This window comes from Macaca mulatta, chromosome 5 (genome assembly GCF_049350105.2).
Source record: "Macaca mulatta isolate MMU2019108-1 chromosome 5, T2T-MMU8v2.0, whole genome shotgun sequence".
Taxonomy (NCBI): domain Eukaryota; kingdom Metazoa; phylum Chordata; class Mammalia; order Primates; family Cercopithecidae; genus Macaca; species Macaca mulatta.
The window spans coordinates 136,739,710-136,754,675 of record NC_133410.1 but is presented as its reverse complement, the minus strand read 5'-3'; the positions used below and the strand labels follow the sequence as shown (position 1 = coordinate 136,754,675).

The 14,966-nt window shown below is 39.5% G+C and overlaps 1 protein-coding gene across 9 annotated transcripts in view; it reads right to left on the bottom strand.

The window, feature by feature from the left end:
- The window catches only part of ABHD18 (abhydrolase domain containing 18), a 69,646-nt gene that overhangs the window by 33,921 nt on the left and 20,759 nt on the right, over positions 1–14,966 (bottom strand). For all 9 annotated transcript variants that reach the window (XM_078002237.1, XM_078002241.1, XM_078002236.1 and 6 more), the window contains one exon: positions 9,192–9,292. In XM_078002237.1, coding sequence (XP_077858363.1) covers positions 9,192–9,292 — 101 coding nt within the window. The remainder of the gene's footprint in view (positions 1–9,191; positions 9,293–14,966) is intronic.

The window sequence follows — 14,966 nt, the reverse complement described above, 5'->3', positions numbered from 1 at the left end:
TTAGTTGGTTGTGGTGGTGCATGCCTGTAGTCCCAGCTACTCAGGAGGCTGAGGTTGGAGGGTCGCCGGAGCTTGGGAGTTCAAGACTGCAGTGAGCTATGATTGCACTACTGCACTCCAGCCTGAGCAATAGAGCAAGGTGGTCAAAAAAAAAAAAAAAACCCAAACAACAAAAAATAAACCAAAAAAAAAAAAAAACGAGGAGGAGGAGGAGAGGAAGAAGGTGGAGGAGGAGGAGGAGGAGAAGAAAGAGAAAGACAAGGAGAAGAAGGAAGAATAAAGAAGCAGGGAAAGTGGAACAGAAAGTAAGGAGGGAGGGAGATGAGAGCTAATAAGAAATGACTAAGTTTTTCTCTGAGCCAACAGCTGCTATGGTTACATATCTTTAATCATACATTTGCCTACTGCTGCTAGGTCGCATACTGCTTTTCTTAATCACTTGTTGCCTTTGACAAGGCTGAAAGCAGTACTCTACAAGTTTCAAACCACAAATTCCAAAAGGCAAATACCTAGCTTTTTGAGTCTAGAAGGAAGGCAGACTGAAGAGGGTTGAGATTCAAGGAAACTCTAATTTTAGTCATATGAAATGAGTATTCCTTCTACCCCGCCCTCAAAGAACTCCTTGTACTAATTCTGCCTAGTCTTCTGTTGTTACTTTTTCCTTTTTAAAATAAGAATATCCTTTTGACTGCCTCGTCTTTTGAAATGTAAGTCTTAAAACTCTTTCATCATATTTCCTGATCTCCAGAGAGTACAGTAAGATTGTGTATGTGGCCGGGCGCAGTGGCTCAAGCCTGTAATCCCAGCACTTTGGGAAGGGCCGAGATGGGCAGATCACGAGGTCAGGAGATCAAGACCATCCTGGCGAACACGGTGAAACCCTATCTCTACCAAAAAATACAAAAAACTAACCGGGCGAGGTGGCGGGCGCCTGTAGTCCCAGCTACTCAGGAGGCTGAGGCAGGAGAATGGCGTAAACCCCGGGCGGCGGAGCTTGCAGTGAGCTGAGATCCGCCCACTGCACTCCAGCCTGGGCGACAGAGCGAGACTCCGTCTCAAAAAAAAGATTGTGTATGTACATCTGTATTAGACACAAATCAATTAGAAAGTGTGTTGTGGGAAGTCAGGGACCCTAAACAGAGGGACTGGCTAGAGCCGAGGCAGAACAACATAAATTGTGAAGATTTCAGGGACATTTATCAGTTCCCAAAACTGATACTTTTTTTTTTTTTTTTTGAGGCAGAGTCTTGCTCTGTTGCCCAGGCTGGAGTGCAGTGGCCGGATCTCAGCTCACTGCAAGCTCCGCCTCACGGGTTTACGCCATTCTCCTGCCTCAGCCTCCTGAGTAGCTGGGACTACAGGCACCCGCCACCTTGCCTGGCTAGTTTTTGTATTTTTTAGTAGAGACGGGGTTTCACTGTGTTAGCCAGCATGGTCTCAATCTCCTGATCTCGTGATCCGCCCGTCTCAGCCTCCCAAAGTGCTGGGATTACAGGCTTGAGCCACCGTGCCTGGCCAATTAATACTTTTATAATTTCTCACGCCTGTCTTTACTGCAATCTCTGAACATAAATTGTGAAGATTTCATGGACATTTATCACTTCTCCAATCAATACTCTTCTAATTTCTTATGCCTGTCTTTAATCTCTTAATCACATTAGCTTCGTAAGCTGAGAAAGTACATCACCTCAGGACCACTATTGTACAAATGGATTGTAAAACATGTGTGTTTGAACAATATGAAATCAGTGCACCCTGAAAAAGAACAGAATAACAGCGATTTTCAGGGAACAAAGGAAGATACCCATAAGGTCTGACTGCCTGCAGGGTCGGGCAGAATAGAGCCATATTTTTCTTCTTGCAGAAAGCGAGTAGGAGAAATATCGCTGAATTCTTTTCCCAGCAAGGAATAACCCTGGGGAAGGAATGCATTCCTAGGGGTAGGTCTATAGACAGCCACTCTGGGAGTATCTGTCTTATGCGATTGAGATAAGGACTGAAATATGCCCTGGTCTCCTGCAGTACTCTCAGGCTTACTAGCATTGGGAAATTCCAGCCTGGTAAATTCTAGTCAGACTGGTTGTCTGCTCTTGAATCCTGTTTCCTGTTAAGATGTTTATCAAGACAATGCATGCACAGCAGGACATAGACCCTCATCAGTAATTCTAATTTTGCCTTCGCCTGTGATCTTTATTGCCCTTTGAAGCATGTGATCATTGTGACTTACTCCCTGTTCATACACCCCCTCCCCTTTTAAAATCCCTAATAAAAACTTGCTGGTTTTGTGGCTTGCGGTTGCCATCACAGTCCTACCAATATGTGATGACATCCCTGGAGGCCCAGCTGTAAAATTTCTCTCTTTGTACTCTTTCTCTTTATTTCTCAGATTGGCCAACACTCAGGGAAAATAGAACGTACATTGAAATATTGGGGGCTGGCTCCCCCAATAAAAGTGAAAAGGTGAGTGAATACTATTTATTTGAACAGTTAAATTTTGACTCTGCTCAGGTCATATCACATTAGTTTTATAAAAGATTTTTGCTAAATACTGGTTTTCCAGCACATATAAATAAATATGTAGCTGTCTACTCCTTTTCCTCTACTAGTCCACACTCCTTTCAACTTTAATTTCTTTATTCCTGCCTGTATCTTTCCAGCAAGCCCTAATTCAGAAGTGAGAAGACGTTAAGTACCACACAGTTAAATAAATTACCCAAGGACAGGGAGCTGAGTGGCTGAGTCATGGCTGAGACATAAGTCTTCCTTATGTTAGACACAGGGAATTACCAGTACCTACACAGAATTTTTTATAGCCAAGGAAAATTTTTATGCAACTTTTTTTTTCCTTTTTAGAATGAGTAGAGAACTACTTTATGCCATTTAAAGACAGTAAGAATGATTTTTAAAACATTGGCAAAAACTATTGTTGTAATCATTAGAAAAAAACAGAGCATAATATTAAAGTCTTATTTTTCCTGCTTATAACATTGAATTTGCTAATTTAGTTACATACTTATATTTAAAATCATACATAAATATATTTAGATTTACTGCTATTAAAACTATCAAAATAAAGTAGCAGTGAAAATTAAAGTATTATTTTTCCTGCTTATCTTTATTTCATTGATATGTATTTAAAATGTTATAAAATTTAATTTTTAATTTTATTTTTTATTTATTTATTTTTTATTTTTTTGAGACCGAGTCTCACTCTGTCGCCCAGGTTGGAGTGCAGTGGCGCGATCTCGGCTCACTGCAAGCTCCGTCTCCCGGGTTCATGCCATTCTCCTGCCTCAGCCTCCCAAGTAGCTGGGACTACAGGCGCCTGCCACCACACCCGGCTAATTTTTTGTATTTTTTTAAGTAGAGATGGGGTTTCACGGTGTTAGCCAGGATGGTCTCGATCTCCTGACCTCATGATCCACCCGCCTTGGCCTTCCAAAGTGCTGGGATTACAGGCGTGAGCCACCGCACCCGGCCTAATTTTTAATTTTAAAGTTTAATGTATATATATTTAAAATCACATGAGTCTATTAATTTAGAAATATTGCTCTTTCTACTCTCTAATAAACCACTATTCTTTTAAAAATAAAAACTAGATCAGTAGTAAGCATGAAATCAGAACAGGAATTATCTACATTTCGTTATTTTAAGTAGTATCTTACTTCTTTGGTTCAATTTGGAATATGGCATAAAAGTAACATCTGAAGTAATGCTGAAAGGATAGCTGGTTTTGTTACACATACACACACAGATATATACATATACATACACACATATTTCTATAAATGGAATAAAATATCATGAAAGCCTAGAGCAGTTTATTGGCAAGTATGTACAATTTAAAATGAGTGCCTGGCTGGGCCAAGTGGCTCAAGCCTGTAATCCCAGCATTTTGGGAGGCTGAGGCAGGTGAATCACTTGAGGTTAGGAGTTTGACACCAGCCTGGACGACATGGTGAAACCCCATCTCTACTAAAAATACAAAAATTAGCCAGGCGGGCGGACGTAGTGGCACGTGCCTATAATCCTAGCTACTAGGGAGGCTGAGGCATGAGAATCCCTTGAACCTGGGAGGCAGAGGTTGCAGTGAGCCAAGATCGCGCCACTGCACTCCAGCCTAGGCAACAGAGTGAGACTCCATCTCAAAAAATTTAAATAAATAAATAAATACATAAAATGAGTGTTTTATCCCTAAATATTTGAGGAACCTAAACCCAATTATGTGAAAAATATTTTTTACCTCTGATGCTGAGAAATGAAAATCGTATAGAAGACATATAAACTATCCTCAAAGGAATATTAATATTTTACCAGAAGATAAATATTAAATTTTCCTGAAGTTTTATTACAATTCAATCTTGGGTAATATTTGAATACTAAATTATGCCATGTTACCATAAAATTATTTAAGGTTGCTCAAATGGACGTTTTCTTTTTGTTTTGTTTTGAGACAGAATTTTCGCTCTGTCACCCAGGCTGGAGTGCAATGGCATGATCTCAGCTCACTGCAACCTTCGTCTTCCTGGTTCAAGCAATTCTCCTGTCTCAGCCTCCCGAGTAGTTTGGATTACAGGCACCCGCCATCATGCCCGGCTAATTTTTGTAGAGACAGGATTTCACCATGTTGGCCAAACTGGTCTCGAACTCCTGACCTCAAGGTGATCTGCCCGCCTCGGCCTCCCAAAGCGCTGGGATTATAGGCCTCCCAGAGCCACCACATCTGGCCTGAATGCTATGTTTTAAAATATTATAGTTCATTTGGAATTTTGACATAAGTACATTTCTAATATAGGCTGTCCAGAAGATACATCACAATTTCATGAGCTATTTTACATTACATAGGGAAATCTATACTTTGTGATCTATAAATCCTGTCACCACAGATCTTTAGCAGTCTTTAAACTGTTCTTTTAAGAGAAAAGAATGCTTGCAGTTTCCTTATTTCATTTACCTGATATATTTTTCTCTACCTCAATAAAAACAGAAAGTGTGAAAAAGAGACAGAATCATGAGTAATGGACCAAATGATAATAGGACAAATAGGTTTCCCCCTGTGGATTAATCTATATGTGGCATAGCCTTAAGCTTTTCCTACTTATTTGACAATATAATCAAAAGTTTAAAATCTGCACAAATCTTATAAATACAGAAATTCCATGTTTAGCAACTTACGGCACAAAAATAATCAGAGAAGCAGGTAAGGAGATGTACATAAGGATGTTCATTGTGATGTTTACAATAGTGAAAAACAATGCAACTTAAATGTGCACCATAAGGAATTAGTAAATTATGGTAGAGCCACAGTATGGAATACCAAACAGCCATTAATAATAACCAACTGCGTATTCATTGATTAATTAGGTCAAAAAAAGAGTAAGTACAGTTGTATGTGAACACATAGGAGAAAGATTAGAATATACATAAAATAGTGGTTATCACTCATTGGTGGAATTAACAATGATTTTTTTTTCTTTTTTCTTATTTGCATTTTCTAATGTTTTAATGCAATGAGATAAATTGCTGCACAAGAATGACAGGGGGAAAGAACGAAAAGTACATGTCAATGTGCATCACCTGGGAATTTATAGTCTTTCATCAAAATAAGTTATGCTTTAAATCTGACTAGAAATTGTTGAAAAAATATTAATTATGTTGTAAAAATATGACACTGCAGAGACAGGAAGTCAACTTGTTTCCCCATTCCTGTCACTAACTGGAAAGAACCCTTCCTCCATTTCCAACAGATGTTGAGGAGTACTTCTGAGTCTGAGTAAAATCACATAATTTTCCTCCTTTCTTTATGCTTTATAGCTTGTGTAAGTGTCCAGATAAGGTGGAGGATCTATGAGAAAGGGACACATAGTTCCAGGGATTGAAGTGATGATATGCAAAAACTGAAAGTTTCTTTTCCTTCTATATCCTTTGGCCTACAGGCTAAAGAGCTACACATTCACTTATGCTTTAAAAAAAATTTTTTTTTTTTTTGACACAGGGTCATGCTCTGTCACCCACACTGGAGTGCAGTGGTACAATTATAGCTCACTCTAACCTCGATCAGGCAATCTTCAGCCTTAGCCTCCTGAGTAGGTAAGACTAGAGGCACATACCATCATGGCCAGAAAATTTATTTTCTATTTTTTTTTGTAGAGACAGTGTCTTTCTATGTTGCCCAGGTTGACTTAATGCTTTTAATAAAGCATTAATAAGACAAAGCATATCTAAAACAGTTAAGGCTGGGTGCAGTGGCTCAAGTCTGTAATCTCAGCACTCTGGGGAGCAAAGGCAGGAGGATCACTTGAGCCCAGGAATTTGAGATCAGCCTGGACAATGTAGTGAGACCCCTATCTCTACAAAAAAACTAAAAAAAAACTTAGCCAGGTCTAGTGACATCAGTCTACAGTCCCAGCTACTCAGGAGGCTGAGGTGAGAGGATCACTTGAGCCAGGGAGGTTGAGGGTGCAGTGAGCCAAGATAGCACCACTGCATCCTAGCCTGACTGACAAAGCAAGACTCTGTCAAACAAATAAATAAATAAATAAACTAGCTACACGTTTATGTTTTTTATATTCCCTGCACACTATTTTCATTCCTTTTTTTTTTTTTTTTTTTTTAAGATGGTGTTTCACTCTTGTCACCTAGCCTGGAGTCCAATGGCGTGATCTCAGCTCACTGCAACCTCGGCCTCCCAGGTTCAAGTGATTCTCCTGCCTCAGCAACCCGAGTAGCTGGGATTACAGATATCTGCCACCATGCCTGGCTAAATTTTTTTGTATTTTTAGTAGAGACGGGGTTTCACTATGTTGGCCGGGCTGGTCTCAAACTCCTGATGTCAGGTGATCTTGCCCGCCTTGGCCTCCCAAAGTGCTGGGATTACAGGTGTGAGCCACCGTGCTTGGCCTCATTCCTTATTTATTACTTTCAACAACCCTACGAGATTAAGTGTTATTAGTCCTACTTTATAAAGCCTGGTTCAGAGATTAAGTAATTGACATTAGGTCCATAAGAAGTAGACTCAGGGTTCGATCCCAGATCTGTTTAATTCCAAAGTTCTAGCTCTTTCCACTACATGACATTGCTTGCCTTTCATTCAGAGGCTATCAACAGGAAAAAAATATAAATTTAAAATAATGCCTTAGGGGTAACAAAATAATGGACAGCTGACTACAACTTCTAATCAGGTCTATCAAACTGCTCTTCAGTTAGTTTACACTTTACTGGTTCATTTACAGGGTTGGTTAAAAGGTTAAGTAGGTTTCCATTACAGAATAATCTCTTCTTGACTGAAGAATTTTTCAAACGCCCATACAGGTATCACTATTTTATCATTGCTATTGCAGACAAAATCTTAAAAGGAGAAAACACCTACTAACCAGAAACAGCAAATAGTTTATTTTAATCAACAATGTAGGGGAAAAAAGTACAGTATTTTGTTCTTTTTTAATAAAATTAGTTATAACATAAAATAGAGAACTGTGTAAAGATCTAGGTTCAACACTGATTTAGAATTAAAAACTACTTAAAAAACTCATTATCAAGCCACGCACAGTGGCTCACTCCTGTAATCCCAGCACTTGGGAGGCTGAGGTGGGCAGATCATTTGAGGTCAGGAGTTCGAGACCAGCCTGCCCAACATGTTGAAACTCTGTCTCTACTAAAAATACAAAAATTAGCCAGGTGTAGTGGCAGGTGCCTATAATCCCAGCTACTCCGGAGGCTGAGGCAGGAGAATCACTTGAACCCAGGAGGCGGAGGCTGCAGTGAGCACCACTGCTCTCCATCTAGCCTGGGCAAAAGAGCGAGACTCTGGAGACTCTCTCTCTAGCCTGGGAGACAGAGTGAGATTCCATCCCCAAAACAAAACAAAACACAAACCATTAACAGTGGCTGAGCGTGGTGGCTCATACCTGTAATCTCAGCACTTTGGGAGGCGAGGCAGGTGGATCCCTTGAGACCAGGAGGTTGAGAACAGCCTGGCCGACATGGCAAAAGCCCATCTGTACTAAAAATAAAAAAATCAGCCGGGTATGGTGGCACACGCTCATAATCCCAGCTACTCAGGCAGCTGAGACATGAAAATTGCTTGAACCTGAAAGGCAGAGCGTACAGTGGGCAGCACTGCACTCCATCCAGCCTGCGAAACAGAGGAAGACTCTGTCTCAACAAACAAACAAAAAAACCACTAACAAGACTGAGCTAAGAATAACCTCTGTACTCTAACAAAGATCCAAAAAGCCAGTTTTCAACTATTGGATAATTAACCACTTAGGAACCTCAGGTATTTCAGAATATCTATTTACATTCTCAAACTGACATGCTAATTACATACCAGTCCTGAGGTGCTTTACTTAGCTGAACTATGTAGTCTGTCTAGTCTAAGTTACCACATGTTTTTTAGTTTCTTCACTTAAAAGTACTTCTTCTTCCTGTTATAAAATCAACACATGTACATGGTATTTTTTTTTTTTTTTTTGAGAGAGAGTCTCACTCTGTGGCCCAGGCTGGAGTGCAGTGGCACAATCTTGGCTCATTGCAACCTCCGTCTCCTGGGTTCAATCAATTCTCCTGCCTCAGCCTCCCAGGTAGCTGGGATTACAGGTGTCTGCCACCACACCTGGCTAATTTTTTGTATTTTTAGTAGAGATGGGGTTTCGCCATGTTGGCAAGGCTGGTCTAGAACTCCTGAACTCAAGTGATCCAACTGCCTTGGCCTCCCAAAGTGCTGGGACTACAGGCATAAGCCACCATGCCTGACCTGAAACTAAAAATTTAAAAGCCAAAAATCTCTCCACTGAGAGATAAGCAGAGTTTGTATATTCATATATATCCTTTGGAAACTTCTGTGTGATTATGTGTGCACACTTATGTATTTACAAAAATGGAACTAAAAAATCCTTTGTATTATCTTCTTAAACTTTCACACATTGTGACCATATTTCCATGTCACTAATGGTATCCACAGTATGGATAATTAATCACCTACTGTTGAACATTTAGGCATTGTCTATTTTTTGCAACTATAAACAATGCTTCGATGAATATCCTTGAATTAAAATATCTTCTAATTCAGCCTTTTCAACAATTTAGGCCTGCCTTGTTACTCCTAATTTCAAATAACATAGTGTTGACATTATAATTTTAATGAACATAAATAACATATTAATTCATCTTTTTGAACAAAAAATTCTTACCTTGCAATAACAGATTCAATTGGCATGATATCAGGCACATAGTGAGCCATAGGGGAAACAAAGTGTCCATCTAAGATCTTACAATCTGATTGCTCTTCAATCTAAAAGAAAATCAAAGCCAAGATGTATGCAAGAAAACTAAGATATCTTGGTCTATCATGGATGTTCTTCTAATAAAAAGTTCTATTCAATTAAAATCATGTTTTCAGCACCTACCATGTAAACTTTTTGTGCCACTGTACTTTATTATTAATTATTCTATGTGCATAATCATTGAGTGTATTATAGGGTACATGTGATGTTTTGATACCAGCATACAAGTTGTAATGATCAAATCAGGGCAATTGGGGTATCCATCATCTGAAGCACCTATCATTTCCTTGTGTTAGGAACATTCCAATTTCACTCTTATTTCAAAATATACAATAAATTATTGTTAATTATAGTGACTCTATTATGCTATCAAATACTAGATCTTATTGATTCTAACTGTACATTTGCACCCGTTAATCATCTCCATTCTATCTTCCCCTCCCTGCTACTTTTCTTAACCTCTGATAATCATCAATCTACTCTTCATCTCCATGAGTTCAATTTTCAAAAATATTTAGCTCCCATGTATGAGTGAAAACACATGAAATTTGTCCTTCTGTGACTGGTTTAATTTACTTAACACAATGTCCTTCAGTTCCATCCATGCTGTTGCAAATGACAAGATTTCATTCTTGCTTATGATTGAATAATGTTTCACTGCATATTTGTACATTTTCTTTATCCATTCATCTGCTGGTGAACACTTACGTTGATTCTGCATCTTGGCTACTATGAACAGTGCTACAATAAACATGGAAGTGCTCATATCTCTTTGATACAGTGATTTCCTCTCTTTTTCATATATACCCAGTGGGGGGATTGCTGGGTCATATGGTTGTTCCAGTTTTAGCTTTTGAGGAAGTTCCATACTGTTCTCCACAGTGGTCATACTAACTTACATTCCCACCAACAGTGAACGAAGTTTCCTCTTCCTCTTTCTCTACATCCTCACCAGCTTTTATTATTGCCTGTCTTTTGAATAAAAGCCATTTTAACTAGGGTAAATGATATATCACTGTAATTTTGATTTGCATTTCTCTGATGATTAATGATGCTGAGCATTTTTTCATATACATGGTTGGCCATGTGTATGTCTTCTTTTGAAAAATGTGAAATGTCGGCCAGGCGCAGTGGCTCACGCCTGTAATCCCAGCACTTTGGGAGGCCAAGGCAGGCGGATCACCTGAGGTCAGGAGTTCGAGACCAGCCTTACCAACATGGTGAAACCCTGTCTCTACTAAAATTCAAAAAATTAGCCAGACGTGATGGTGTGCGCCTATAGTTCCAGCTACTCAGGAGGCTGAGGCAGGAGAATCACTTGAACCCAGGAGGCAGAGGTTGCAGTGAGCCAACGTTGAGCCACTACACTCCAGCCTGGCAACACGGCAAGACTCCGTCTCAAAAAAACAAAAGAAAAATGTAAAATGTCTATTCAGATCTTTTACCCATTTTAAAATCAGATTATGATTTTTCCCTATTAATTTATTTGAGCTCCTTATATTCTGGTTCTTAATTCCCTGTCAGATGAGTAGTTTGTAAACATTTTCTCCGATTCTGTGGACCACTATGGTTTTTAAAGACATGGTTCCTGCCTATACACATTTCTTTTCCTTCCATGTCCTTTACTATAATCTAGTTGAGAAAATAAACTATAAATAAATCACATTCATACACTGACATGCAATAACTCAAAATAAACTACTAGTTAAGAGAATTCAACAACATTCAACAGTATAAAAATAATTGTTTAGAAATTTCAAAAATAAGTTACCATAATCAAATAAGGGTTGACATCAAATATATTACAATGGTTCAGTGTCAGGCAATCTGATGTAGAGTCATGTCAACATAGTAAATAAGAAAAAAACGTAATTTCTATATATATAAAAAAAGCATTTGCTAACATTCAACACCTAAACTTATTTTCCCCTCCAATAAGCATTTTCTTTTTGTAGAGACAGGATCTCACTATGTTGCTCAGGCTAGTCTGGAACGCCCAGCCTCAAGCCTCCCAAAGTGTTGGGTATTAAGGCATGAGCCATTGTGTCTGGCCTAATTATTTCTTAAAAATTTCAGGTCAATAGTAAAAAAATTAAAGTAGCATTGAATTACCACATATTTTCATTCAAATCAGAAATAAAAACGTATCTGTGGATGATGTATATATCTAACTTTTTAAAAAATTAATTAACTAATTAGTTAATTTTTGGGGAAATGGGGTCTCACTCTGTCACCCAGGCTGGAGTACAGTGCTGCCATCCTGGCTCACTGTATGCTTCACCTCCCAGGGTTCAAGCAATCCTCCCACTTCAGCCTCCAGAGTAGCTGGGACTACAGGCATACCACCACACCCAGCTAATTTTTACATTTTTTTGGTAAAGACAGGGTTTTGCCATGTCGCCCAGGATGGTCTCAAACTCCTGGACTCAAGCAATCTGCCCGACTTGGCCTCCCAAAGTGCTAGGATTACAAGCTAGCTTTTTTTGTTTTGAAACAGAATCTTACTTTGTTGTCCAGGCTGGAGTGTGCTGGCGCGATCTTGGCTCACTGCAACCTCCGCCCCCCGGGTTCAAGCGATTCTCCTGCTTCAGCCTCTCGAGTAGTTGGGATTACAGGCGCACATCACTATGCCTGGCTAATTTTTTTTATTTTTAGTAGAGACGGGGTTTCACCATATTAAAAACTACCAGGCTGGTCTCAAACTCCTGAGCTCACATGATCCACCCATCTCGGACTCCCAAAGTGCTAGGATTACAAGTGTGAGCCACTGCACCCGGGACAAGCTAGTTTTTTAAAAAACAAATTCTAGGTCAGGTGCAGTGACTCACACCTGTAATCCCAGTACTCTGGGAGGCCGAGGTGGGCAGATCTCTCGAGCCCAGGAATTCAAGATCAGCCTGAGCAATATGGCAAAAACTCTGTGTCTACAAAAAAATACAAAAATTAGCTGAACGTGGTGGCATGTGGCTGTGGTCCCAGCTACGTGGGAGGCTGAGGTGGGAGGATCACTGGAGTCCAGGAGGTCATGGCTGCAGTGAGCCATGACTGCACCACTGCAGTGCAGCTGGGTGACAGAGTGAGACCTTGTCTCAAAACAAAACAACATTTTGTTTTGTTTACAAAAAAAAAAAAAATTTTGGCCGGGCGCGGTGGCTCAAGCCTGTAATCCTAGCACTTTGGGAGGCCGAGACCGGCGGATCACGAGGTCAGGAGATCGAGACCATCCTGGCTAACCCAGTGAAACCCCGTCTCTACTAAAAAATACAAAAAACTAGCCGGGCGAGGTGGCGGGCGCCTGTAGTCCCAGCTACTTGGGAGGCTGAGGCAGGATAATGGCGTGAACCCGGGAGGCGGAGCTTGCAGTGAGCTGAGATCCGGCCACTGCACTCCAGCCTGGGTGACAGACCAAGACTCCGTCTCAAAAAAAAAAAAAAAAATTTTTTTTGAAATCAGCTAGACAAATGTCATCTATTAAATGACCCACATATTTTTGCAACTGACTTAAAACACTACTATTACTATGTACTAAACATCCATATATTTCTGCCAGTTATTTTCAATCCTTCATTAGGTCTTATTTGCCTACCTTTTATTTCTGCACCCATATCATGCTGTGTTTATAACAGTAGCATTTTAATACTCATTGTTATATGACTGAACTAGTCTTTGTTTACAACTCTTCCTTTCCAGAGTATTCCCGATCTGATTTTATTCTCATGCATTTTCTCAAAATAATTTTAGGATGCTTTTATGGATGTAGGTTCTATGTTCAATACTTTAATTGAAATTGTATTACATTTTTAAAAATGCTTAAGGAGACATAATATCTCTATAAAACTGAATTTTTAATCCAAAAAACTTTCCAATTTAGTTTTTTATGCCTATTGGTATAGTTTTAAAGTGTTCTTCTTATGTATTCATTTTTATTTATTTATTTTTATTTTTTGAGTCTTGCTCTGTCACCCAGGCTGGAGTGCAGTGAGTGCTATCTTGGCTCCCTGCAACCTCTGCCTCCCAGATTCAAGTAATTCTCCTGCTTCAGCCTCCTGAGTAGCTGGGACTACAGGCATGTACCAGCATGCCTGGCTAATTTTTTTGTATTTTTAGTAGAGATGGGGTTTTGCCATGTTGGCCAGACTGGTCTCGAACTTCTGACCTCAAGTGATCCACGCTCCTCGGCCTCCCCAAGTGCTGGGATTACAGGCATAAGCCATTGCACTCAACCCTTTTATGTATTTTACGAGACTAAGTTATTTGATAAAGCAGCAGCACAAACTAATACATTATTAATTTTTTTTTTTTTTAGACAGGGTCTCACTCTATTGCCCAGACTTGAGTACAGAGGCATGATCTCAGTTCACTGCAACCTCTGCCTCCTAGGCTCAAGCAATTCTGCTGCCTCCGCCTCCCAAGTAGCTGGGATTAGAGGCATGCACCACCATGCCCAGCTAAGTTTTGTATTTTTAGTAGAGACAGGGTTTCACCATGTTGGCCAGCCTGGTCTTGAACTCCTGACCTCAAATGATCCACCACCTCAGCCTCCAGAAGTGCTGAGATGGAGCCACCGCGCCCAGCCCATTATTAATTATTAATAAAGGAAGCAGAACAAACTAATGTTAAAGGGAAAAATAGTGCAACAAATTAGTGTTCTGATAGCTGGCAACTTGGTAAGAAAAGACAATTTCAGAATTACACATATTATACATAACATGGATTTTAAAATTAAGCAAGATACAACCCAACAATAAAAAGATGGAGAACTCAATGTAAAAAGGAGCAAAGGTTTGAAAAGACAGTTCTCCAAAGAAGGTATACAAATGGCCAATTCACACTTGAAAAGATGTTCAGCCTCACAGCCATTAGGGCGTGGTCAAAACCACAAGGAAATACTTTTATACCCACTATGATGACTTGGACAAGTACAAAGTTGGTGCATATGGCAAAATCAGAATGTTTATTCACTGCTGGTGGGAATATAAAATAGTATAGTCACCTTGGAAAACAGTTTGATAGTTCGTCAAAAACTTAAGAGTTATCATCATATGACCCAATAATTAAACTCTTCAGTATACACAAGAGAACTAAAAACACACATTCACACAAAAACTCATACTTGAGTATTCATAGCAGCACTATTTATAATAGCCAAAAAGTGAAAACAACCCAAATGTCCATTAATTTATGAATGGATAAGCAAACTGTGGTATACAATACAATAGATTATTATTTAGCTATACAAAAGGATTAAGTTCTCCTTGTTCTGATGCTGTAATAAAAAAAACAAAACTAAAAAGAAGTACTGACACATGCTACAACATGGATGAACCTTGAAAACATTATGCTAAGTGAAGAAGCCAGATAAAAAAAGCTACATATTGCATGATTCCATTTATAAGAAATGTCCACAGTAGGAGAACCCATAGAGACAGAGGGTACACTAGTGATTGCCAGCAGGTGGGGGAAGAGGCAAGGGAAAGTGACAGCTAATGGATACAGGGTTTCTTTCTAGGACAATGAAAATATTCTAGAATTAGTGACAATGTTGATGGCTGCACATCTTGGTAATATAATTTAAAAACCATTCAATTGTATATTGTAAAAGGGTGAATTTTATCTCCATTGCTTTTTTTTTTTTCTTTGAGATGGAGTCTCGCTCTGTCGCCGGGCTGGAGTGCTGTGGCA